We start from the raw sequence: 21,991 nt of genomic DNA on the forward strand, positions 1-21,991 counted from the left end.
AATGAAGCTTTATTTTATTTGTTTATATGCGGTGCTGAGAATCGAACCCAGAGCCTCACACATGCTAAGCAAGTGCTGTACCACTGAGCCACAACCCCAGTCCCTGCTTTCTAATTCCACCTGGGAAATGCTCCCTCCAGTCTACCTCCATTCCTCTGGCTACAGTTGCCTAAGCGTTCTATTCCATCACCTCTTCAGAAGACTATATTCTAGTTCGGATAGGCGAGATGAAGGAACTAGGGGAAGTCAAGGGACACTTGGAGATCACTCCAGGTCAGCCAGAATTCAGGCGCCTGGGATCGCCCTGAAACTACAACTCCCAAGATGACATGGCGCCCGGAAGCCCCGCCTACCACCGCGCGGTGCATTGTGGAGGATGAGTCAGGGACTGGGCACCCAGACTTGGGCAGGCGGGACGAGAGACCGAGGTCAGCGCTCCAAACAGTGGCGGCCGGAGCGGATTGGACATGCAGACGTCTCGGATGACTCCGAGCATAGGGCGGCAGCTGCTGAGGTTGGGGAGTCGAAGGTCTGTGTATGACAGGAGGGACGGGGACTGGGTACGGTTGCCATGGGACCAGACCAGGACTGAACCCCCTCTCCCTACAGCTTGCGGCCCAGTGTACTCCAGGGACCGCCCCGGCCTAGCACTGCTCAGCGACCCTATGCCAGTGGAGCCGCCCAGGTAAGTGACAGCAGCCCTTGGGAAGGGGTGTGGGAGTAGGGTTGCGACTAGGCCCTCACCACCCTGCCACCAGCAGGGGTCACCCTCTTCGTCCCAGTCACCTGCTGACAGCTCTAACTCCGAAAGTAGGGGAAAGGGCAAGCTAGGGTGTTCTGGGGTGAAACTAGGGGAAAGGCACCAGGTCCACCCAACCCCCACAACCAGCTCTTCCCCAGTCCCCTCTTTGACACAATAGAAACCTCTTCCCCGGCCTAGCTAACCACTCCTTTCCCCAGGCTGTTCTGGACAAGTCAGATTCCCTATCCTCTGATGCTTCCACTAGGGAAAAACAGACCAAGGCGGTATGTGGCCTGAGGGCGGGGGGGGCGACCTAAGCCAGGGATAGGCCTATTCCAATCAGTTCCCTGAAATCCTCTTCTCCCTGCCCAGGAATCTAAGTCCTTTGCTGTGGGGATGTTCAAAGGCCAGCTCACCATTGATCAGGTGTTCCCATACCCATCCGGTAAGGGAAGGAGTAGTCAACACCCGGGTGGACAGGGCAGTCTCACATCAAACTCGCCTGACTGACCTGTCTTTCCCCTCCCCATCTCTGCAGTACTCAATGAAGAGCAGACACAGTTTCTCAAAGAGCTGGTAGGGCCTGTGGCCCGTTTCTTCGAGGTGAAGAATGACTGGGGCACTGTCTCTGATGGGGTGGGCAGAAATGCTGAAAAGCTTAAAGGAAGCAAGCCTGGACTTAGAATCCTGTGCCTTTCCTAGGAGGTGAATGATCCTGCGAAGAATGATACTCTAGAGAGGGTGGAGGAAACTACTTTGCAGGGTCTCAAGGAGTTGGGGGCCTTTGGTCTGCAAGTGCCCAGTGAGCTGGGTGGTGTGGGCCTCTGCAACACCCAGGTGAGGGAAGCCTTCTCATTATTTCTCAATATCCCACCCTACTCCAGCCTGGCTTCCTCACCCCTAAAGCCAAAGTCCCTTCCAAGCAACTGCCCTGGGGGCCTGTGGGAATGTGACTCTTACAGCCATGTATGCAACCCAGTCCTCCAAACAATATAATCTACATGCAGTCCCCTAGGACCATGGAATTCACCCTTCATCCTTGGGGACTGCCTGACAAGGTAGCATCTTCTGATAGGATTGTAGGAAGCCTCCCTCCCATCAAGACCTAGGACAAAAAGCATCCTATTGTACCCTCTTCATGATCCAAGTTCCCTTCTTCACTCTGGAAAATGGCCTAGGCCCTGCCCTGTTGCCCATACTCTCTTAAGGGCAGGTCCCCATGCAGCCAGTTACAGCCCCAGATGCCTGCTTCCTCTCCAGTATGCTCGTTTGGCAGAGATCGTGGGCATGCATGACCTTGGCGTGGGTGTTACCCTGGGGGCTCATCAGAGCATCGGTTTCAAAGGCATCCTACTCTTTGGCACAAAGGCTCAGAAAGAAAAATACCTCCCTAAAGTGGCATCTGGTAAGACGATCTTAAGATTTGGACCAAGAGTGTCCTGGGCTTGGCACAAACTAGGACAGTTGGTATTTAGATCACTACAAAGCTAGGTACATCACTCAGGAGATCCTTGGGAGGCACCACAGTATGTTGATGGGAAAATGCAGAGAAACTGAATATAGCTAGGGTATTGAGCTGCTCGAGGGGATAGGAAAGAGGACCAAGGGGAATTTGATGCCCATGAGGACCTCTGGTAAAAGGGCGCTCTACCCAACAGGGGAGACTTTGGCTGCTTTCTGTCTAACGGAGCCCTCAAGTGGATCAGATGCAGCTTCCATCCGAAGCTCTGCTGTCCCCAGCCCCTGTGGAAAATATTATACCCTAAATGGAAGCAAGATTTGGATCAGGCAATCTCCTATTCCTACCTACTTCTTCTCAGCCCAATTCTACTCCCCACTGCTCTGAGCTCTCCCCACTCTGACCACCACCCCCTCATTCTCCCACAGTAATGGGGGCCTGGCAGATATTTTCACAGTTTTTGCCAAGACACCAGTTACAGATGCAGCCACAGGGGCTGTAAAGGAGAAGATCACAGCTTTTGTGGTGGAGAGGAGCTTTGGAGGTGTAACCCAGTAAGTGGATTTGGGGAGGAAGTGGTAGGACCAAGGGCTGGGAGCAGCACTGGGCTCCAGAGCAAATAGATATTGTAAGTCTGGGAGGTGTGCAAAAGCCATAGCAGGGTGGGCATCACCATTCTCTTTCAGACATATATGTGTATGGAACTGACCTAAAACTTTGGCTTCAGCAACCAAGTCCCAACAGGATAGCAGGACATAGCTAGACCTCTGTAACCCACATGACATGCAAGCAATATTACCTGTACTTTTAATCTATGAGTTGCAGTTTCTTTCTGGTTCTAAGGAATGGAGAGGCCTTTTCCCCTATAGAAACCTGTTTACACCTCAGCTTTCCTGCCTTGTTACAGTGGGCCCCCTGAAAAGAAGATGGGCATCAAAGCCTCAAACACAGCAGAGGTGTACTTTGATGGAGTACAGGTGCCATCAGAAAATGTGCTGGGGGAGGTAGGGGGAGGCTTCAAGGTTGCTGTGCATATCCTCAACAATGGAAGGTTTGGCATGGCTGCAACTCTTGCAGGCACCATGAAAGCCATCATTGCTAAGGCGGTGAGTACCCTGCCTGAATTCCTAGCTAGCTTGAATCAATCACAATGCCCCACTTTCCACATATCCCTGTTCCCTTTAAGGCACTCCCTACACCAGAGATCCCTCCCCTGCCAGCAGCTCCAGACCTGTTAGCTTAGGTCTCCATCCAATGTAGATTGACCTCTTGGTTGTGGCAAAAATCTGTCCCTCCAGTTTAAGCCTAACCCCTCTCCTGGGTACAGCAGACAACAGTGGGACAGGTGTGCCCTCTTCCAGGTGGATCATGCTGCTAATCGTACCCAGTTTGGGGACAAAATTTACAACTTTGGGCTGATCCAGGAGAAGCTGGCCCGAATGGCTATGCTGCAGTATGTGACTGAGGTGAGGGCCTCCTGTGCCCCTCTCCCTGTGGTTTTCTTCCCAGTCGGGTCAGACTACAACCCCCAGCAGCACCTGGGGCAGTGGGTCTCCAGCTTTACACCAATGCCCTAGGGGATGCGGGGAGGCATAGCCAACTCAGCTTCGTGCTGCTGCTCTGCTGAGATGCTTCCCTGAGGTAGCACAATTCTAACCCCAACCCACCCTTTACCTTCCACCCGTTTCAAGAAGTCCAGTGCCTGGATCCCCTAATGCATCACCTTGGAGGACAAAATATTTACATGTGTTTGACCTGACTAGAGTTGGAAGGTGAATGCAAGGGCCATGAGAAGCTTGTCAGATCTAGTTTTCAAGATTTGGATGTTGAGGTTGAATCTAACGTAACGCTTTTCAATTTTCCTTGCCTTATCCCAACCATCCCACTTCAGTCCATGGCTTACATGCTGAGTGCCAACATGGACCAGGGATCCACAGACTTCCAGATAGAGGCTGCCATCAGCAAAATCTTTGGCTCGGTGAGGACCCAGGCATGACTGGGGAGGGGGGGAGTTAGTTTTGAGACCTCAGCTCCAGGATAATCTCATCTAGTTCTTTATCCCTAGGAAGCAGCCTGGAAAGTGACAGACGAATGCATCCAAATCATGGGGGGCATGGGCTTCATGAAGGTACAGGATGGTCCTCTGCAAGAGGTAGCCAGGCAGCGTGGATAGGCACATCTCAATAGGGACTTATTCTGTGTTTTCCTTTGTGCTAGGAGCCCGGGGTAGAGCGAGTGCTCCGAGATATTCGCATCTTCCGGATCTTTGAGGGGACAAACGACATTCTTCGGCTCTTTGTGGCTCTGCAGGGCTGTATGGTAAGAGAGGAGAATTGGGAAGAGAAGGTGGAGAGGACAGTCAGTTCTGACTACTGGACCTTCCTCTCCAACAGGATAAAGGAAAGGAACTTTCTGGGCTTAGCAGTGCCCTAAAGAATCCTTTTGGGAATGCTGGCCTTCTGCTAGGAGAGGCAGGAAAACAGCTGAGGCGGTAAGTTCAGGGGCCATGGCCAGGGGAGAGCAAGGTGGTTCGTGGTAACTAACCAGTCTTTCTCCCCCTTCCTCCCAGGCGGGCAGGGCTGGGAAGTGGCCTGAGTCTCAGTGGAGTGGTCCACCCAGAGCTGAGTCGGAGTGGTGAGCTGGTGAGTGGTCAGGAGTAGAGCAGAGCCCAAAGCAAGAGCTGACGGGGATGGTCCTTCCAAGCCCTATGACCATTCTCCATCTCTTCAGGCAGTGCAGGCTCTGGAGCAGTTTGCCACTGTAGTGGAAGCCAAGCTAATAAAGCACAAGAAGGGGATTGTCAGTGAGTAAGCTCTGTCTTGTGCGCCCCTCCCCTTGCTGTTCCCTCCCTCAGACTAACCACACATACCCCAATCTACCTGACAGATGAGCAGTTTGTGCTGCAGCGTCTGGCAGATGGGGCCATTGACCTCTATGCCATGGTGGTGGTTCTCTCCAGGTGAGGAGGCAGAGGTGGGGTGGGAGGCATGAGCCACAGTGGGGCTGGGCCAGGATCATAGCCCAGGGTTATATTCTCTTGCTTCCTCACCAGGGCCTCAAGATCCCTGAGTGAGGGCTACCCTACAGCCCAGCATGAGAAAATGCTCTGTGACAGCTGGTGTATTGAGGTAAGCCTTAGACTACCCAATGTAGGCAGAGCATTCAAGGCACAGGCCTGACCCCCTCCTTCCCTCTCCATAGGCTGCAGCCCGGATCCAAGAGAACATGACTGCTCTGCTGTCTGACCCTCGGCAGCAAGAGCTCTTCCGTAACTTCAAAAGCATCTCCAAGGCCTTGGTGGAGCGGGGTGGTGTGGTCACCAGCAATCCCCTTGGATTCTGAATACTCCCAACCAGGACCTGGCCTGGTTATGTGCCTTCTCTCAAGCCAAAGAGCAAGCCCCCTTCCTGGGGGCCTTGGTCTGCCATGAAGACCTTGTTTTTCCAGGACTGTGCCTGATCTCAAAAGCACTTAACTGCCTCACAAATAATAAAGTTTCTAACAATTCAGGCTTTGCTACTGTATCTCAGTTCTTTCCCTCTTCTGCCTGCCTCCCTCCCAAAGAAAGGAGCCAGAGGCGTGGGGAGTTTGCCTCTATTGCTTTATTTGGTGTTTTATACAAGTGACTAAAATAAATAGAATAACAAAGGCAGCTACACAACCCCCAAATACCAAATACCCCAGCTTCCTTGGACTGCTGTCTAGAATGCCCAACCCCCTTCCTCCTCTCAGTGTACCACTGATCACCCCCCGGCCCTGCAAAGGGCAGAGCTGACTGGACAACTGCAAGAAGAGGTCACATTCTGGGGTTAGAAGAAGGGGCCCAGAAGACAGGGATTCTTCTTACAAAAAAGAAAATGTCTATTTAAAAAATTCCCCAAAATGTAAAAAAGTCTATTTCAACCCCCCAAAAGGCTTATAAAAAACAATAAAGCTAAAAATAACCAAAGGTCCCTTGTCTACCCCTGAAGGAAGGGGGAGGACCAGGCACTGTTGGTGAAAGTTACAGTGGTAATGAAATGGTAGGCTGAGCCCAGGCACTGCAAGGAACAATAAGGTGGTGATTGACAAGACACCCAGTCACAGAACAGGGACACCCAAGCCAACGCTGGACAGGCCAAGGGTACAGACCCAATATGACCCCAGGGTACCCTCTACATCACATCCACAAAGAACTCACTGGGGTTGCCCATGGCCATATGGAAGCTTTGGCGGCTGGCTGTTAGTTCTGGGGGAACAGAACCCAGATCTCTGACTGGAGGAGCACCTGGGGGTTGCACTGCTGGAGGAACAGGTGGTGGGGGTGGGGGCATCATGACCACCATCATTGGGTTATAGGGGAGAGCCATGCCTGGAGGAGGTCCATAGGTATGGAGCCCTGGGTGGGCTCGAAGATTGGGAGTACCCCCTGTTGAGCCTCTAGATGGAGGAGGGCCCATATCACCAGTCCCACTAGATTCCCCACCCCGCCGAAGGCTGCCCCCCCGACTGGAGGGCTCAGACTCACTGCCACTGCCAGACTTCGACTCAGGGGCCCGTTCCTCAGGTCTCCCTGTGCGTCCAGCCCCCCCATCACTTCTTGTTGAGCCACTGCTCCGGCTCCCTATGGGGAAAGAGAGGACGGGGGAAGTGAGACTCAGCCCACTTCCTCTGGCTTCTCCAGCCCCTGTTCCAGCCTCTCCTCCCTGGTTCCCCTCCATTATATACTCAGACCTTGGCTGTATTGGTATCTGGGGATGACTTACCCTCACTGTGCTGGCTGCTGGCACTGCCCCCACCATAGGTGTAGGATGAAAGCTCATGGTAGGGTGGAGGCTGGGGGCTATAGGGGTGCGGGGCTGGGTATTGATAGGAAAAGGTGGGAAGTAGGGGCCAGGGGGTCGCTCCAGGCAGAGGAGCCAGGGTGTCCTGGTCTGAAGCCCCGCTAGAGCCATCATTATCATTCAGAGACAAGTTGACTAGGTCTGCAACACAAAGGAAGAGAGTAAGAAATCACTATTTTAAGAGGTCAAGAACCTAAGGCACTGAATGGAGAGGAACTGGGAATCATTTCTCCAGAGCCACCCATGATGGGGGTCAAATGTCACAAGGGCTTCTGGTAAAAAAACAACTGATTCTAGGGCAGGGTCCCAGCCCAGGTCACCACTAGTCCATATGCTGCTGTGAAACTAGGGAAGAAGTGTCCCCAGGAGCCACAGCTCTGCACCTCGTGCATACCTTGTTCAGCAAAACATGGGTGAATGTCAGCTCTCACTCACAGCCAATGCAGGACGCATCTTGCTGGTCACTGTTCACAGTGACCTTGACTGCAATTTCTAATCTGTTCTGGGGTTGGAAAGGCAGGCCACGCCTGTCTCCCAGAGCTGTGATGGGGACTTACAACTCTCACAGCCGCCACTGAGGTCCCCGAAGACATAGTAGCACTGCTCAGAGAAGGTGATCTTATTCACAGTATGTCGGATGAGACCAGCCTTCAGAAGCCCGCTTGCATACTTGCGGGCCTCCCGTCGTTCAGGAAAGCCCTCCACATGATGGTAGAGCCAATCAACCACATCCGAGCCTAATATCAGTGGAAAAAAGCCTCAGGTTCTCCTTCCAAATCCTGCCCTCACCCCTCTTGGCTTTGGTTGCCTCATCCCATTCCCATGCCACCTGCCCAGGCTCAGTGGTACCCAGAAAGGCATTCGGGATGGTGATCTTGAGCCACATGCGGTCCCGGACTTCCAGTCCTGATTCTGGAGCTGCCATGGCCTTAGTCACAGATGCCATGTCCATATGAATAGAGAGACCCCGGCCCTCACAGCCTGACAAAGAAGACAATGGGAAGTAGGGGACAGGGCCCACTCCCACCCATGGCCAGCCAACCAACCTTCCATGGGGATGGACTGTGGAGTCACCATCAGGCAGAGAGGATCCAGACGTAATGGTGCTCATGGATGAGGAGCCTGGATAGGCTGGGAAAGTGCCAGTCAGTGCAGCTGAGTGTGACACCCAGGCAGCAGGGTCAATCGGCTGGATGGGCTCATCTGGACAAAGCAAGCCACAGATCATGTCTCAATCTCAGAAAGCCAGTCCTCTCTATCCCAAACTTGGATTCTGATTCCTCTTCTCCCCTGACCCTCCCCATCCTATTCCCCATAGCCTAGAGACCTAGCCCCATCTCCCAGCTCCCCTATTCTCTTGGATTAGGGCCTCAGTCTAAGTCTTACTCACTTCGGGGAAGTGTGAAGTAGGCCTGAGGGGAGGGATCCCAGCACTTGGCCACTGTCAGCACAATGGGGCTGTGGGGAAGAAAAGGCCAGTCAAGGAGGGATAGGGAAGAGGCTCAGAAGGGCTGAGGCCTGGAACAAGAATGAATTCTGAGACAGAAAGGGAGGAGCACACACATGGCTGAAAATGAGGGTAGGGGGCTCTATAACATGGACGACTCACCAACATGGGTAACTTAATAACACTGCAGACTGAAATAAAGGGCTACAAACTGTATAATTCCATATGCACCAAGCACAAAACAGGTAACAGTGAGCCATGTTGTAATAAAATTCATGCACGGGTGATAAAAATATCAAGGAAAATGGAAGTTTTCTTGACTAAGTAAGTAGTGAAGGTAATGTTTACCCCTATGAGAATGAGGAGGTTGGAGATGGGAAGGGACAACAAGGGACTGGGGGCATCTCTGAGCTATCAGCAACCTTCTGTTCCAAGACCTAGGTAGTGGTGACATAGAAGTCACTCTACAACTATTTGCTATGTTCAATTTTTGCTTAGTACCTTTGAAGGCTACATTGTCCCACTTCTTGAATTACCAAAACACAAAATAAAAGGGCATAAACAGGAGGCCCAAGAAACTGAGACTAGCTCAGAGGCTTACCCTGGCTTGTGCACAATGTCCCTCAGTACCCGCACGGCATCATCATTGCTCATGTTCTCGAAGTTCATGTCATTCACCTGGAAGTGAAGGGAAATGGGTCAGCGCAAGGTGCCAGGGTAGGAGAGGTAAGGGTCCCTGCCTGAATGAGCTCAGTAGCCCACCCCAGCACACCTGCAAAAGCATGTCCCCTGGTTCGATGCGTCCGTCAGCTGCTACAGCACCTCCCTTCATGATGGAGCCGATGTAGATGCCTCCGTCACCCCGCTCATTGCTTTGGCCCACAATGGAGATACCCAGGAAATTGTACTTCTCTGTGAAGGGAGTCCATGTGAGGAAGAAAAGCCCTAAGAACCCTGGGCACCAGGTACTCCCCTTCCCCAGCCAGGCCCCACCATACCCATGTTGAGTGTGACTGTAATGATGTTGAGAGACATGGTAGAATCTGTGACACTGCTGAAAGATGAGGTCTGTGGAGAGACAGGAGGGAGTTGGACTGCCCTTCAGCAACCCAGGCTGCTTCTGTATCATAGGACTGCCTAAATTGAAGCCCACTTGTCTCATGAGAATCCCCTCACCCTTTCCATGCGAGGTGGCCGCTGTTTCCTCCGCCGTCGATGGCGTTTGAGGAGGCGGGAGGCATTGCTTTGCTCTGTGGAGCTGCTGAACCTGACAACAGTTGAGAGAGAGAACTCTCACAGGCAGAAGTGGTCATGACCAAGAGAAATAATGAGGACTGATGGGATGGAGGAAAGAGAGGGGCCAGAAGCCCTGGGAAGAGGTGTGGAGCCATACCTGCTCATAGTGTCATCTTCATCTGAGTCTCCAAGACTGGTACTCTCCAACTCACTGGTCATGAGGGTAGAAGAGCTCTCATACCCAGCCAGGTGGCGCTCTAGCCTGGAGGGGCCACTGGGCCTGTGGCCACCAGCTGTGTAAGAACAAGAACCTCAGGTTCAGGGCTCCTGCCCCTCACCCTCATCAAAGCTAAGACCCATCTCTCTTCCCAGCTCCCAGTCTACCCAGCCTCCAGGACCTGGCCCCCCTCACCGCCATGCTCACTGCTGTCTCTCCTTCGAGGCCGCTCCCGCCTCAGTGACACAACCGACTCAGTTTCTGTCTCAGGATCCAGATTTTCATGGCTGCCAGACACATTAGGGCTAGATAGGCAGAGACAGTTTCCAACCCACATCAGAACAGAACTCCAAATCTTTGGCCTCCCCTCCAAAGGGCTTAGATTCTTTCCCCTGGACTCTAGAATGCAGACGACTCACTGGAAGGATGGAGGCCTTGAGTCCCCAATGCCACTGGTCCTCTCTGGTGGCAAAGGGGGTAATGGTGGGGGTGGAGGCACCAGTTCTGTCCGAGGCTCATGGGCTGGGGGAGCCACCTCGGGTTGGGGGTTATCTGATGACACTAGCTAAAAGAGTGCAAATAAGAAAACATGACTCCATTGGGAGATGGGGTATAAGAGAAGGAATTAAGAGAAAGGATCAGAAAGGGGATAGGATCTCAGAGACCCTGGGAAAGAACCCAAAAGAGGAGCAGCCAATCAAAGAGGCTCGAGAAGGCTGAGGGATTCCTGCTGGCTCTCCAAGTAGGTAAGGAAGCAGGAAGCCAGCACTGCCAACAACTGGGAACAGGGAGCTATAGAAACAGATAAGAGGCTTAGAGCAGCTTGATAATGAGTATCCTTACCCAGGATACCACTCTTCCATTGAAGCAGGGGAGGCGGGCATTGTCATCTGAAATTTCTTCCTTCACCACCCTACCAAGAGACCTGAGAGGTCAGCAAGACTGAACTAGTTTATCCCCACCCTCATCCCCAAAGTTTCCCCCAATCTCCATCCATCCCAAAGATGCTAACTCTCTCCCGCTCTGTCCAAGTCGTCTGCTCTTATGCTTACACAACTCACTCACAATTAAGAATCTCCAGACTCAATTCCCTCTCCCAACTTCACCTTCTCTCCCCAGCTCATCTTCAGGAGCACAGAACTGCTCCAAAAACTTTCCTGGGCTAAGTATAGTGATGCATGCCTATAATCCCAGCAACTAGGGAGGCTAAAGCAAAAGGATCACAAATTCAAAGCCGGCCTCAGCAACTTGCAGAGGCCCCAAGCAACTTAGTGAGACCCTGTCTCAAAATAAAAAGGGCTGAAGATGTGACTCAGTTAAGTACCCCTGGGTTCAATCCCCAGTACCAAAAAAGAGAAGAAAAAAAAAAAAAAAACTTTCTTGGGTCTGATTCAACTTCTCCATCCAACTTCAAAGGCTATCCCCTTGTGGTTACCCAGCTACCCAAAACAGTTAACTTAGGAGCCATGCTGGCAGCATCTTCCCAATCCCATCCCTTTATACACCTGCCCATAAAAGGCTTTGGTCCTCAAGTCTCTACTCTTTCACTTCCCTTTAGTTTTCTCTAACTCACATCCAGAGAGCTGTCCAAATATGTAGTCTTTGCTTGAATAAAAACACCCATTAGATAAGACAATAATGCCTTCTCATTATGCACAGAATGTCTAAAGAGAGGGGAAGCAGAGCTTCCCATTCCCCTGTGCCTCACATGGCACTAAACTCTACACTAAGCAATCTGCTCAGCCTAACTGATTTCAAAGCCTATCCTTAGGGAACATTTCTACCACAAGTTTCCTGAAATCGACTGGATTTGTACATTCTTCTCAACCACCACGTTGAATCATCAACACCTATTCTGTTCAACACCATGTATTGGAGCACCATCCCTAACTTTAGCAGGCATGAACAAATATCTATAAACTAAATCAATAAATATGTCAAATATGAGTCTTTCTTAAACATACCCTCACCCTCAAATTAGGACATCTTGTCTGATTAACCTTTTAGCCTGACATGATGTGGGAGCCTGGATATATTCCATTAATCCATTTGCTACCGATGTGACAAAACAGCCCAGTCTCTATCAATTTGTTCATAATATTCTTCCCAGCATAACTCAATCAATCTTAGTGAAGTTCAGTCTACTCCAAGATCTGTATTTCTATAACACTATAACCCAGTCTATAGACTAGTCAGCCTGGATACTAACAATGAAAATTGCCACTCACCAAGAATTTACTCTGTGCCATGCACCTGAAGTAATAAGTATTTCACTCTATGACTAGCTCCATTTCATATAAGAAAAAATCAAGGCACAGAAGTTAAACAAAATTACCCAAGATGACATTGCTGACCAACAGAATCACCTTGATTTAAATTCAAGATAACTCCCAAGATAATATTTGCCTCTCAATATTGAACAGTCTTTCTAGGTAGGGTCCAGTTTGTTCAGTTCTCCTAACTAAGGGTGATGCACTAGGCTAGAATAGTAATCTTCACCAGACAGGAAGTCTCTTCCTCATCCAGGTGCAAATCACCTCTGTCTACCTGACACCATTGCACCACCAGCTTCTGCCAACCCAGATTATCCCAACCTAATGCAGTGTACCTTCAAAAACTCTTGAGGTGGATTTGAGGACTCAGTCCCAAAGGCTACCACAAATGTGTTCCCTTGTATTATTTGCAGTTCCAGCCTAGCGCAGAAGTTCCCAAATCACACCAAGATATCCCATCTAATTCTAATATAGCCTACATTGTTCCCACAAGCAGCTGTCTGCACGAACATAGACTATGATATCCCAATACAGCTGTCTGTTCTGACTATCCCCCAACAGCCTGTCTTGAGTGACCCAATAAAACCATGTCTGGTACCAAGACAAACTAAAACCAACCCAGTAAAATCCAGAATGGTCAAAGTTTCTCCAGGATGATCTACTTCAGGGCAGCCTAGAACATCCCTATGGAACCTTCTTTGCATTACAATAGATTAAAACGTCCTAAAACAATCTTGTCGTCCTGGTAAATGCCAGAATATCCCAAACTGCCCCAGTATAATTCAAACTACATCAGATTCCAGAGTATCCCTACATAGCCTGTGAGCTACAGGACTGCTTACAGCTTACCAAACTACCAGAAGACAGATAAATGTACCTCAGTGCAGTCCAGACTATCCCCACTCCCCCCCAAAAATGCCCGTATCTTTCCCAGTGCAGTTTAATCTTCTCTTATCTGGTTTAGTATAGCCCAGGCTGTCCTCCTGTAGCTCCGTGTGCTCTCTGTTCCAAGTATAATTTTATCCGCCCTGAGATATAACCAATCTATCCAAGCATAGTACAATCTGCTCTACCATGAAGCAGAAGATCTCAAAGTAGCCTAGTGTAGATTTGTGCATCTCAATATCGCCCAATCCACTGGGGGAAAAAAAAAAAAACCCGATGCTCCCCCGTCTAGGCCTCGCGCTCACCCGAAATCCTGATCCATAGACTTGAAAAAGTACTTAGCGCCCGCGGGTCGCTGCAGAACACTCTTGAAATCTCCGAGCGTAATGCGCTCAGCAGGGACAGGGATCTTCACCAGGTAGGGAGTCTCTTCTTCATCCAGGTGGTAAATCACCTTCGTCTCCCCGGCACCAACGCCCCCTGTGCTGCAACCCGCCATGGTCTCGCCCGCGCGCTCCCGGGATCCACCGCCCACCCAATGGAGCTAATCGCCCCCGCCGCGCCTGCGCACACCGCAAACGAGCGAGAGCGCGGCCAGAACCAGCTCAGTGCGGGAGATGAGTAAAGGAAAGGCGTGAGGCAGTGGGGTAGTGGCGGTAGGCCGAAGGGTGCGACCTAGAGCCGCGGATGCCACGGCCGCGCGCCACCGCCACCGACGACGCTAGCGTTCTTCAGATCCCCGCCCACCTCTCCTCATGCCACGTGACACAAGCCCGCCTACCTCGCACCGCCCCGTCACGTGAGGCCTCGTTGATCACGTGACTCACTCCTCCTAGGGCCGCCGCCACGTGACCCGCTGCCTTAGGCAACCGCCTCTGGGTCCAAAACGGCCCCGCCCCCAAATGTGCCCCCACAGGAGGTCGGAGAGCACCTTGGCCGAAACTGGTCTCCGCTCAGGGACCAGGCAACGGGCTCCCACGGCGCAGTCCTCCTCCCACTGAGGGAGCGCTAAGCACTCCTGGGCACACCACTGAGAGTGGGGATTGTTTGAGGCAGGGTATAACCTGAAGTGGGGAGGGGCAAGCCAATTGAGGTTTCAGGGTTGGCTCCTCCAGGAGTATCTGGAATAGGTAACGCCCAGAGGCGGCCCACTTTCAGATTGGAGAATGGGATTTCAGCCCCAGGTCCAGCCAGCTTTTCCGAAGCCTCCCTCCCAAACAGGACACTGAGTGAGGGCTATAAACACAAGAGCCCACTCTGCTTTATTTACAACACGCAGGCTGTCTGTACAAACAGCTGGCCAATATTATTAAAAACAAAAGAGGTGAGAAACATCACCTTTCTGCTTTCCTTCCTCACTCAGCCAGGCTCTGGTACTCCACCCTTTGAGCTGCCATGCTCAAAGGGGGAAGTCCAAAATTAAAAATATAACCGGTGTGGAAGAAAATAAATGGGGAGTGAAGTAAAAGAAAAGATGATGGAGGGGAGTGCTATATTTACACTAGTTTTATAGACAACTGTCCCATTTCATCCCAATTTGAACCCTGACCCAAAAAGTGAGGGGTGAGAGGTCCAAGGGAGAGACATTTTGTGTCTATAGGCCCGGATAGCTTCCTTCCCCCCAACTACAATATGTCCAATTTCAAGTCCATAGAATGGGGAGGAAGGATAGGGTAGGATCGGAAGCCACTCATTTCCATTCCAAACAAGTCTCCTTTGGGGATTCCTGCCCTGAAATAAGGACAGTATCCAAGCTCCAGGGGAACAGACTGAGGACTCTGAGGCTCAGTTCCCAAGTTATGTTGTCATTTTCAAGTTCCAGCCTAGAAATGTCAGGGCTCTCCAGATTTGGGAAGCCCCGCTAATCGCCGGGCCTCTGGCCGCAGTTCCTTGCATTTCTGACAATAAAAGAAGTCAGGGACATTTGTCTTCTTAATCTTAGCACAGGAGAGGTGAATCCATGTCCCACACAGGCTGCACTCAATCATGGGCCGCCCTGCAAAGGGCTTTCTGCAGTAACACGTGATCAGATCCCATGAGTCATCACCTGGGGAAAAGAAGGTTCATTTGCTTGAGCTCTTGGATCTATCACCAAAGCCCTCCACCCTAATCCCACCATCCCCATTGTTCAGAGAGCAGCCCCAAACCCCTCACCTGATTCTACCATGATGTCCTCATCCATGACCCGCATTTCGCCTTCACTGGAGCTGGCATCTCCATCTTGGCTTGTTTCAGTGCTGCCCACCTCCTTGCCTTCACTGTCAGTGGGAGGGGCTCCTTCAGGGTGCACTGAGGCAGGAGGCCTAGGAGCCTCAGGGGGTGTTGGGAGTACAGGGGCTGGGGTTTCACCCCCTACCACTGCTGACATCTCTTCCTCTTCCTCCTCCTCCTCCTCCTCTTCCTCCTCCTCTTCTTCAGAGTCTGTATCACTGGGGGGTGCCCTGGGAGGGCCAGGAGGTGGGAGTCTATCCCCCCGCTCAGCCTTTTTCAACTTCCGCTTCTTGCTCTTCTTAATTCGAGACCTCTTTTCCCCATCCCCAGGACTTGGCCTAGGCCGCCGAAGCACTCCAAAGCCAGCCCCACCTCCTGGCCCCAATTTTCGGTTCTTTCTGTCCTTCTTTCGAGGCTGCGAGAGATCTCCCTGGGAAAGGGGCACTGGGGTGAGAGCAGCAGGGGACCGGGAGGTATGTGTCAGGGATGTGGGGGACAGTGGAGATGCCACTTTGGGCCCATCCAAATCAAAGAGAGAGTCCTTGAGCTTCATTTTCTCAAGCAGGGTGGCACTGTCAGGAGCCTGCAGACGTGAGAAGGTGGACCTTGGGGGTCCAGGCTGAGTAGGACCTGCTTGAGCCGCCCTTCTCTTAGATGACTTTGCTTTCTTAACAAAGGTCTGAATGGTTCGAAGATCAGAGGGGGCCGAGTCCCAGCCATCACTGTCTGCAGCACTCTCACCGCGCAATGGAGAGCTGGAGCCAGAGGCTGGCCAATCACTTTCCTTAAAAACAAGGGAGAGCAGGGTCAGCAGGAACCTAGTATCTCATCAGCTGCTTCACAAACCTAGCCTGACAACCAGAGACACCAACCACCATGTCTCACTGAACTGAAAATTTATTCTTATCCCAATTCCTATCAGCATCTCCTACTGATCACTTTCATGTTACCTCTGCCCTCAAGTTCTCAGAATCTCCCCACACCTGCCCAGGGTCTATGGAACACTGCACCCCCGCAAACCAAAGCAACATTTCTTGAACTGTTTCTGTACAGCCTCATTTGTTACCATTTTCAGCTCCCTAAAATGTATCCAGAAACACTTCCATTCCAGTAACCCAATACCACTCCAAAATCTTGACCAATGCCTCCAGATCCCCTCTATCACTGCTGCTCAAGCCAGTTTTCTCTATTATCCCCCCTCCCACACACCAGCTTTCCTATCACAGCCCTGAACTTCAAATTTACCCAGGTTTATATATCATTTCAGGTAGGTTCCTCCTATAAAATAACACAACCCCACCTCAAGGTAGCTGTTCTGTCCCTACCTCTTTGCTGGGGGGAATGTAACCAGCATAGGCCAAAACAAAACTGCAGAATTTGTTGAAATCCTCAATTGTTCTCCGACGTTTCTCTGGTGGCTGAAAGGAAGGAAACAAGGATCACATGGAAGCCAGACTGGAGGAGCATTCCCAAAGGCACAATCCCTAAAGTGAGAAATCTAGAAAAAGAGGAAGGGTATTGTTGGTAGGCAGTGATACCAGCCTGTAAAGATAAGGGACATCTCACCTGAGTCTCTGGTTTAAGTGTCGGAGGTGGATCTGTGGAAGTAATAAAAGCTGAGTCAAGGTACTAGGAAACAGTCTGTGTAAAACAGTCTCCACCTCTAACGCATGGAGGTCCCAAGTGAACCCCCTCCTCTCCTCTAGGTCCCTATCCAAACCAGCAGGCCCCCAGCTGTGTTGGACCCGCCCCTGCTCCCCCTTCCGCCCCAAGAGGGGCGGAGTCTGGGCGCGGCGCCCTCTCGGCCTCGCTATAGCGCTCCCCTCCCCCCAACCGGAGGCCCGGCGCCCCGCCCCCCCACTCACGGCTTCTTCAGTCTACTCGGATCTCAGCGCCCCACCCCGCCACACCGCTCCCGGGGCCAAGCCCCGGCCACCGCCCGCCCCCGTCCTTCACACGCGCTCAGAGCCCGGAGTTCCTACATCGCCGCGCTCCACCGCCCCGGGCCCTCCAAGACCGCACACACTGCCCGCCGGCACCCAGGGTCCAGGATGACCACGCTGAACCGCTCTCCGCCCTCCGGCCCCTTCTCCTCGAGCACGAGGCCGGGCGCGCCCCTCACCCTCACCCCAAACATACGCGGGCACACACATCCAACGCTACTTAGTGTCTGGGACAGACCGGAGAGCTCGAACCCGGACGCGGCCCCACCTGCCCCCCCCCCACACACACACAAGGCTCCCCACAATTTTCGCCGTCCCTCCGCCCCCATCCGGGGCTTTGGCCCCTCCCCGTCTCAAGCTCCTCGGGCTCCCCGCCGGGCCCCCGGGCCCTGTTCCGAGCTTCGCCGGCCGCCGCCCCCCCCTCCGCCCCCGTACTCACCAAGTCACTAGGCTACAGATCCCTAAACTCCAGCCCCCCAAACCAGTTACTCTTTCCACGGAAGCTCCCCTCACCCTTCGCAACTCCCAGGCTCTAACCCTCGCCGACCAACCTCCCCCCGCCAGTCGCCGGTCTTAACCCCCAACCCTGCCCCACCGCCTCCTACAAACTACCCAGTTCGCCTCGCTCTCCGGCTCTCTCGCCCCACAACTAGCCCCCGGCACAAGTCTCTCTACCACAGACAATACCCAGACCCCACTTCTCCCCATAACTACCTGCCCACTCCTCTAACAATCACAGGGCTATCTCTGGCGGCAACTACGAGGAGCTCCGGCACCACCGCCACAAACTCCCCCACCTCGACCAATTACCGAGCCCCTCACTCTGTCCTCTTATACATCCTCCCTCCTCAACAACTCTCCGGGCCCGATTTCCCCAACCTCCCTGCTCCACGGCCCCAACCAGTACAAGGCCCTTTCGGCCCCTAACCCCCGAAGCTCAGGGTTTCCAGCTCCTATCCCCTGCCGCTCCCCCACCGCGAAAAAGAAACCACACACGGGGTCTCATCTCCAAGTACCCCAACCCAGTCTCCCACTCCTTTCTCCAGGGTCTATAACTCGTCGCTTTCCCAGCTCCAGGGCCAGGCCCCCGACCCCTTCCCCGCACTCCCCGCTGAGCTCTGGGGCTCGACCTCCAAGCCTCCAAGTTTGCCAATTGATTCCTCGCCCGCCCGCCGCCAGCTCCGTGCCGGTCGAGAGCTCACCTTCGGGACTGGGCTCCGCCATGGCTTCCAGCATCGCCCCCTCCCCTCCTCCCGGTCCGGCGCCCCCCTCCCCTCAGCCGGGGATCCCGGTGCCGCCTCTGGTGCTCGGTACTCCTACTGCCTCGCTCCACAGAAGTGTCCGCTTCGGCTCCGTTGAGACTCCAGTCCGCTAGCTGCTGCCGCCACCTCCCTTTACCACTGCCTCCCGCACTCCCGGACCGGGCCCCCTCCCCCAGCGCCGCCGGCCGCCTGCTCCCTCCTCCTCCTCTCTTCTCCCTCCTCCCTCCCTCCTTTCCCCCCCACCCCCCTCCGTCGGCGCCGACGCGCAATGCACCAAGGAGCTTGTAGTCCATCCGGGGACAGCGGAAAGGGGACCATATAAGCCTCTGGAACTTCAGGTCCCAGCAAGCCACGGGCTGGCGCAAGCGCAATAAGCCTCTCCCCGTCCCGGGGAGTGGCGGGGAGCTCGGGTGTTAGTGCATAGACCGGAAGAACACGCAGAGGCCGCTGGGAAATGTAGGCTAGGCGGGACCAAGAATTAAGAGGAAGAAGGGATTAGAACTCTCGGCCACCATACTGCCTCATTCTGCACCTTCTTTCTCCCCCGAAAGACCGCCCCACTTCCGGCAGGGCGGAGAAATGATTGTTGGGAAATGAAGTTCTCTTGGTAATAACGTTTTGTGTTTCTCCCCCCCCCCCCCCCAGTTTTCTCCCTCCCTCGGATTCTACTCCACGGAATCATACAGGCTGACACAAAATTTGTGACAGGCAACTGAGGACAACAGTACTTGCACCACCTCCCACACATGAATAATCTGGAATAACAAAATTGGATATGTTTATCTAAAGCAGATACTTTCAAACTTTCTTCACAGGAACCAACAATGAAAAAAAGAGTATTTAGAATCCAAGAAACCCGTACATGAAACTAGTGTTTCACCATTGACAACAAACGCATCCTTTTTATGCTGAGAGGGAAATGCCCAACATCAACAGAATAAACCAAAAAATATATCTGTTCCTCCAAATAATACCCATTCCCTCCTCTTACCCCACCGCTGAAGCCCACAAGGTCTTGGAAACACTGAAAAGAAAAGCCGCAGAGAGGAACACAAAGCAAAATTCAGTTCAGCTTGGTGGTTTCCTCTTTATTGATGTGCCTCCTACCTTCACCCGACAATTTCAGGCCCTTCCATCTACCCCCCAAAAAGAAGGTAATGAAAGGAAGGGATTGTTGGGGTTCTGAGCCCCCTGGGCAGTTAGAAAGGAACAGAAACCAAAACAATCACTGGAGGAGACAGAGATTGACAATCAAGAAGTCTAAAGTGGAGTCAGGATGGAGGACAAAGAAAGGTGGGGAAAGGGGAGAAAGGAGAAGTACAAGAGGTCATGTCCACCACTACCCCTCCTGCTAAGAGGGGCTGGAGAAAGAGCCTCAAACATTAAGAAGTACAGGTCCCAAAGAAGGGAGGTGGTGTATGAGCCTGAAGGAGGTGGAGGTCAAGAAAAGGGTGCCACCTCTCTCTTTGTGGAATGGGACCCCCCACCTCAGGGGCAGCAGCTTCACAGACCGTAGACACTTTCATCACTGTAGGCAATGTATAGAAAGAAGTCTTCTTCGTGGTGTTCCTGGGAATGAAAAGAGAAACTGGTGTTCAGGGAACTGGTTTCAGTTACTTGAACTATTCACTAACCAGATACATTCTTCAAGAACCATTCTTAAGGACCCCCAAAAACCAGTGCCTTACTCTCCTTCATTGACAGTAGGCTCTGCAGTAGTCCTGAGGCAAAATATTTGTGTTTTCTGATATTTTGGAATAAGGAAGAAGACTAGGTAGTCACCATAAGAACAGTTCCTCTAGTTCACTGGTTGATTCCCTTCTCTCTACTCCCACTGTTCTGTCCAACTCCAACCCAAGACAGACAGGAGGTTTTAATGCTACTAATGTTAATTCAAAAAAGTAGCATTTTCTTCCCCTCAAGCTCTCCCAGAACTCCCTTCCAAAGCCTCTATTACTTCCCAGGAACCATACCTGGTATAGCTGACCCATAGTGGCACTAGTGGGTGGAATGACATTGTTGACAAAGAAAAACAAGGCATCCTCAGCTCGGAGATGTATTCGCTTCCGGATCAAGAAGTAGAACTGACCAACTGCCAAAGATATAAGGTGCAAGAAAGTCACAGAGGTCATAAATGCCTTTCAAAGAGCAACTGCTAGATGGAGCCTCCTCCCACAGAGATGGCACTCCCACCAACAGGAAGCAAACCTAGGTCTTAGGTCAGGTTCCCACCTGTGAGATCAGAAGGCACCAAGTATTTCTTTTTGTCCAGATCTCCTATCCGAGCTTTAGGAGCCTTTTCTACTATCACCTGATAAAGGAAAGATGAAAATTAAGAGACATAAAGACTACAGACCACAGCTCCACTGATCAGGAACTCAAGCTACAATATATTCCCAGTACTCAAACCTGCCCCAGACTCATTTTTCTTTGTCTCTGTACATGCGATGCAGCACTGAGTCCAGAGATCCTGACCTCTCTGGCTCACCTAAATACCCAGGATCGATCCCCAAAAAGCGCGTCATAACAAACAAGTACCTTAATCAAAGGAGAGGGTGACTTGTCTGGGCTGACTTGAGCTTCAATCTCGAAAACTCGGCTAGCTGGGAGGATGACCATAAAAAGCCCAGACTGTCAAATCCCCACGGCCTCACTCACACAGATGCCAAAATTTCTCTCTCCGGTCGACATCCCCTCAACCCCCAGCTCTTCAGCTATTCCACTCCTTTCAACCCTCCTCTCAGGGACAGCAGTTTTGGGCTCAATTCTTGCCCCACCACAGACGGGCAGCCCAATTCTGGCGCTGCTGGTCTCAAACCCAAGCCCAGGCTTGGCGTCAGCGTCAGCACCCTGAGCCCTCGGCCTGGCTGCTGTCCTCACCGGGACCCGGTCCGGGTATTTCTTTCGGATCTTCTCGCCCTCAGAGCGGCGCTTCTCGAACGGATGCTCCTCTTTGTACACGAACTTCATCCTCCCGGGAACCGGGCTGGACCGAGCTGGGCTGAGGGAACCCGGGGGGAGGGGGGGCCGGGATGGGGGGGCGGCGGCGACGGCGGCGACGCGCGGGCGGACTCAGCGGAGCGATCCGCGAACTTGCGCCACTTCCCTATTCACCAACCCCGCCCCCGACCTTCCGGGGTTGCCCCGCCTGCTAAGATACGCTAAGTGGCACAGCGCACTAACGCCGCTAGCGTAGCACCACCCACAGTCCGTCCACCTCACGTCATCTGCGTAATCTCTTTGGAATCAATTTGTGGGCTACGCAGGCAACGTAGCAAAGGTTGTTGGGTTTTACTACGGTGAAAAATACAAAAAACCCTTTCTCCACCTCCCCCAGCCACTAAGTTTGGAATGAAAAGGGATAAGAGATGATAATCATAGTATGAGACTTGGTTCTCCAGAAGTTATTTTCGGAAATAACGTAGGAGAAGACCAGAGACAATTACAAGGCTAGCTATTCACGAAACGTGTTGCTACGTTGAAGGCGGCCGTT

The 21,991-nt window shown here is 52.4% G+C and overlaps 4 protein-coding genes across 20 annotated transcripts; 1 reads left to right on the plus strand and 3 right to left on the minus strand.

Moving 5' to 3' along the window:
* The first annotated feature begins 364 nt into the window (after positions 1-364).
* On the plus strand, positions 365-5,710 carry Acadvl (acyl-CoA dehydrogenase very long chain). Of its 3 annotated transcripts, XM_005332759.5 has the most exons (20): positions 366-529; positions 610-685; positions 961-1,026; positions 1,115-1,187; positions 1,281-1,345; positions 1,445-1,579; positions 2,003-2,147; positions 2,401-2,530; positions 2,630-2,755; positions 3,109-3,307; positions 3,563-3,667; positions 4,093-4,179; positions 4,267-4,329; positions 4,419-4,520; positions 4,595-4,692; positions 4,771-4,843; positions 4,932-5,004; positions 5,088-5,160; positions 5,254-5,329; positions 5,403-5,710. In XM_005332759.5, exons 1-20 carry the CDS (start codon positions 468-470, stop codon positions 5,541-5,543), a joined length of 1,968 nt encoding a protein of 655 aa, XP_005332816.1. In that variant the 5' UTR covers positions 366-467; the 3' UTR covers positions 5,544-5,710. The 3 variants fall into 3 exon arrangements, with proteins under 3 accessions (XP_013217202.1, XP_040125262.1, XP_005332816.1); XM_013361748.4 differs by lacking the exon at positions 3,563-3,667 and having other exon boundaries at positions 365-529; XM_040269328.2 differs by lacking the exon at positions 961-1,026 and having other exon boundaries at positions 365-529.
* Positions 5,711-5,785: 75 nt separating this feature from the next.
* Positions 5,786-13,848, minus strand: Dvl2 (dishevelled segment polarity protein 2). Of its 9 annotated transcripts, none has more exons than XM_078042766.1 (15): positions 13,388-13,847; positions 10,768-10,837; positions 10,344-10,489; positions 10,132-10,229; positions 9,865-10,000; positions 9,648-9,738; positions 9,470-9,539; positions 9,244-9,383; positions 9,073-9,149; positions 8,415-8,482; positions 8,099-8,227; positions 7,874-8,005; positions 7,582-7,761; positions 6,947-7,165; positions 5,786-6,804 (listed from the first exon to the last, which is right to left on the minus strand). In XM_078042766.1, the coding sequence occupies exons 1-15, from the start codon at positions 13,579-13,581 to the stop codon at positions 6,356-6,358; spliced, it is 2,199 nt and encodes a 732-aa protein (XP_077898892.1). In that variant the 5' UTR covers positions 13,582-13,847; the 3' UTR covers positions 5,786-6,355. The 9 variants fall into 9 exon arrangements, with proteins under 9 accessions (XP_077898892.1, XP_005332821.1, XP_077898891.1 ...); XM_005332764.5 differs by having other exon boundaries at positions 10,120-10,229; positions 13,388-13,846; XM_078042765.1 differs by having other exon boundaries at positions 7,874-8,227; positions 10,132-10,211; positions 13,388-13,848.
* A 471-nt stretch (positions 13,849-14,319) lies between these two features.
* Phf23 (PHD finger protein 23) lies at positions 14,320-18,806 on the minus strand. Of its 6 annotated transcripts, none has more exons than XM_040269330.1 (5): positions 18,773-18,806; positions 16,860-16,891; positions 16,619-16,711; positions 15,237-16,077; positions 14,320-15,129 (listed from the first exon to the last, which is right to left on the minus strand). In XM_040269330.1, the coding sequence occupies exons 1-5, from the start codon at positions 18,789-18,791 to the stop codon at positions 14,915-14,917; spliced, it is 1,200 nt and encodes a 399-aa protein (XP_040125264.1). In that variant the 5' UTR covers positions 18,792-18,806; the 3' UTR covers positions 14,320-14,914. The 6 variants fall into 6 exon arrangements, with proteins under 6 accessions (XP_040125264.1, XP_005332823.1, XP_077898897.1 ...); XM_005332766.5 differs by lacking the exon at positions 18,773-18,806 and adding an exon at positions 18,439-18,687; XM_078042771.1 differs by lacking the exon at positions 18,773-18,806 and adding an exon at positions 17,475-17,580.
* Positions 18,807-19,565: 759 nt separating this feature from the next.
* On the minus strand, positions 19,566-21,588 carry Gabarap (GABA type A receptor-associated protein). 2 transcript variants are annotated; one of them, XM_005332768.4, is made up of 4 exons: positions 21,379-21,588; positions 20,731-20,809; positions 20,472-20,590; positions 19,566-20,067 (listed from the first exon to the last, which is right to left on the minus strand). In XM_005332768.4, exons 1-4 carry the CDS (start codon positions 21,466-21,468, stop codon positions 20,002-20,004), a joined length of 354 nt encoding a protein of 117 aa, XP_005332825.1. In that variant the 5' UTR covers positions 21,469-21,588; the 3' UTR covers positions 19,566-20,001. The 2 variants fall into 2 exon arrangements, with proteins under 2 accessions (XP_005332825.1, XP_021587019.1); XM_021731344.3 differs by lacking the exon at positions 21,379-21,588 and adding an exon at positions 21,037-21,326.
* Between the last annotated feature and the right edge of the window lie 403 nt (positions 21,589-21,991).

This window comes from Ictidomys tridecemlineatus, chromosome 3, assembly GCF_052094955.1.
Source record: "Ictidomys tridecemlineatus isolate mIctTri1 chromosome 3, mIctTri1.hap1, whole genome shotgun sequence".
Classification (NCBI taxonomy): Eukaryota; Metazoa; Chordata; class Mammalia; order Rodentia; family Sciuridae; genus Ictidomys; species Ictidomys tridecemlineatus.

Coding starts and splice junctions, on each gene's coding strand:
- Acadvl (XM_005332759.5), top strand. CDS start 468: ATGCAGACGTCTCGGATGACTCCGAGCATAGGGCGGCAGCTGCTGAGG. Junction 2,756..3,108: donor AGCTTTGGAGGTGTAACCCA/GTAAGTGGATTT, acceptor GCCTTGTTACAG/TGGGCCCCCTGAAAAGAAGA. Junction 5,330..5,402: donor GTGACAGCTGGTGTATTGAG/GTAAGCCTTAGA, acceptor CCCTCTCCATAG/GCTGCAGCCCGGATCCAAGA.
- Dvl2 (XM_021731340.3), bottom strand. CDS start 13,581: ATGGCGGGTTGCAGCACAGGGGGCGTTGGTGCCGGGGAGACGAAGGTG. Junction 10,230..10,343: donor TCAAGGCCTCCATCCTTCCA/GTGAGTCGTCTG, acceptor CTGCCTATCTAG/CCCTAATGTGTCTGGCAGCC. Junction 9,150..9,243: donor CAGGGGACATGCTTTTGCAG/GTGTGCTGGGGT, acceptor CTTCACTTCCAG/GTGAATGACATGAACTTCGA.
- Phf23 (XM_078042769.1), bottom strand. CDS start 17,565: ATGGGGGCGGAGGGACGGCGAAAATTGTGGGGAGCCTTGTGTGTGTGT. Junction 16,892..17,432: donor CGTTGGATGTGTGTGCCCGC/GTATGTTTGGGG, acceptor TTACTTCCACAG/ATCCACCTCCGACACTTAAA. Junction 15,130..15,236: donor GGACATCATGGTAGAATCAG/GTGAGGGGTTTG, acceptor TCTTTTCCCCAG/GTGATGACTCATGGGATCTG.
- Gabarap (XM_005332768.4), bottom strand. CDS start 21,468: ATGAAGTTCGTGTACAAAGAGGAGCATCCGTTCGAGAAGCGCCGCTCT. Junction 20,810..21,378: donor AATACCCGGACCGGGTCCCG/GTGAGGACAGCA, acceptor TTCCTTTATCAG/GTGATAGTAGAAAAGGCTCC. Junction 20,068..20,471: donor CTATGGGTCAGCTATACCAG/GTATGGTTCCTG, acceptor TTTCATTCCCAG/GAACACCACGAAGAAGACTT.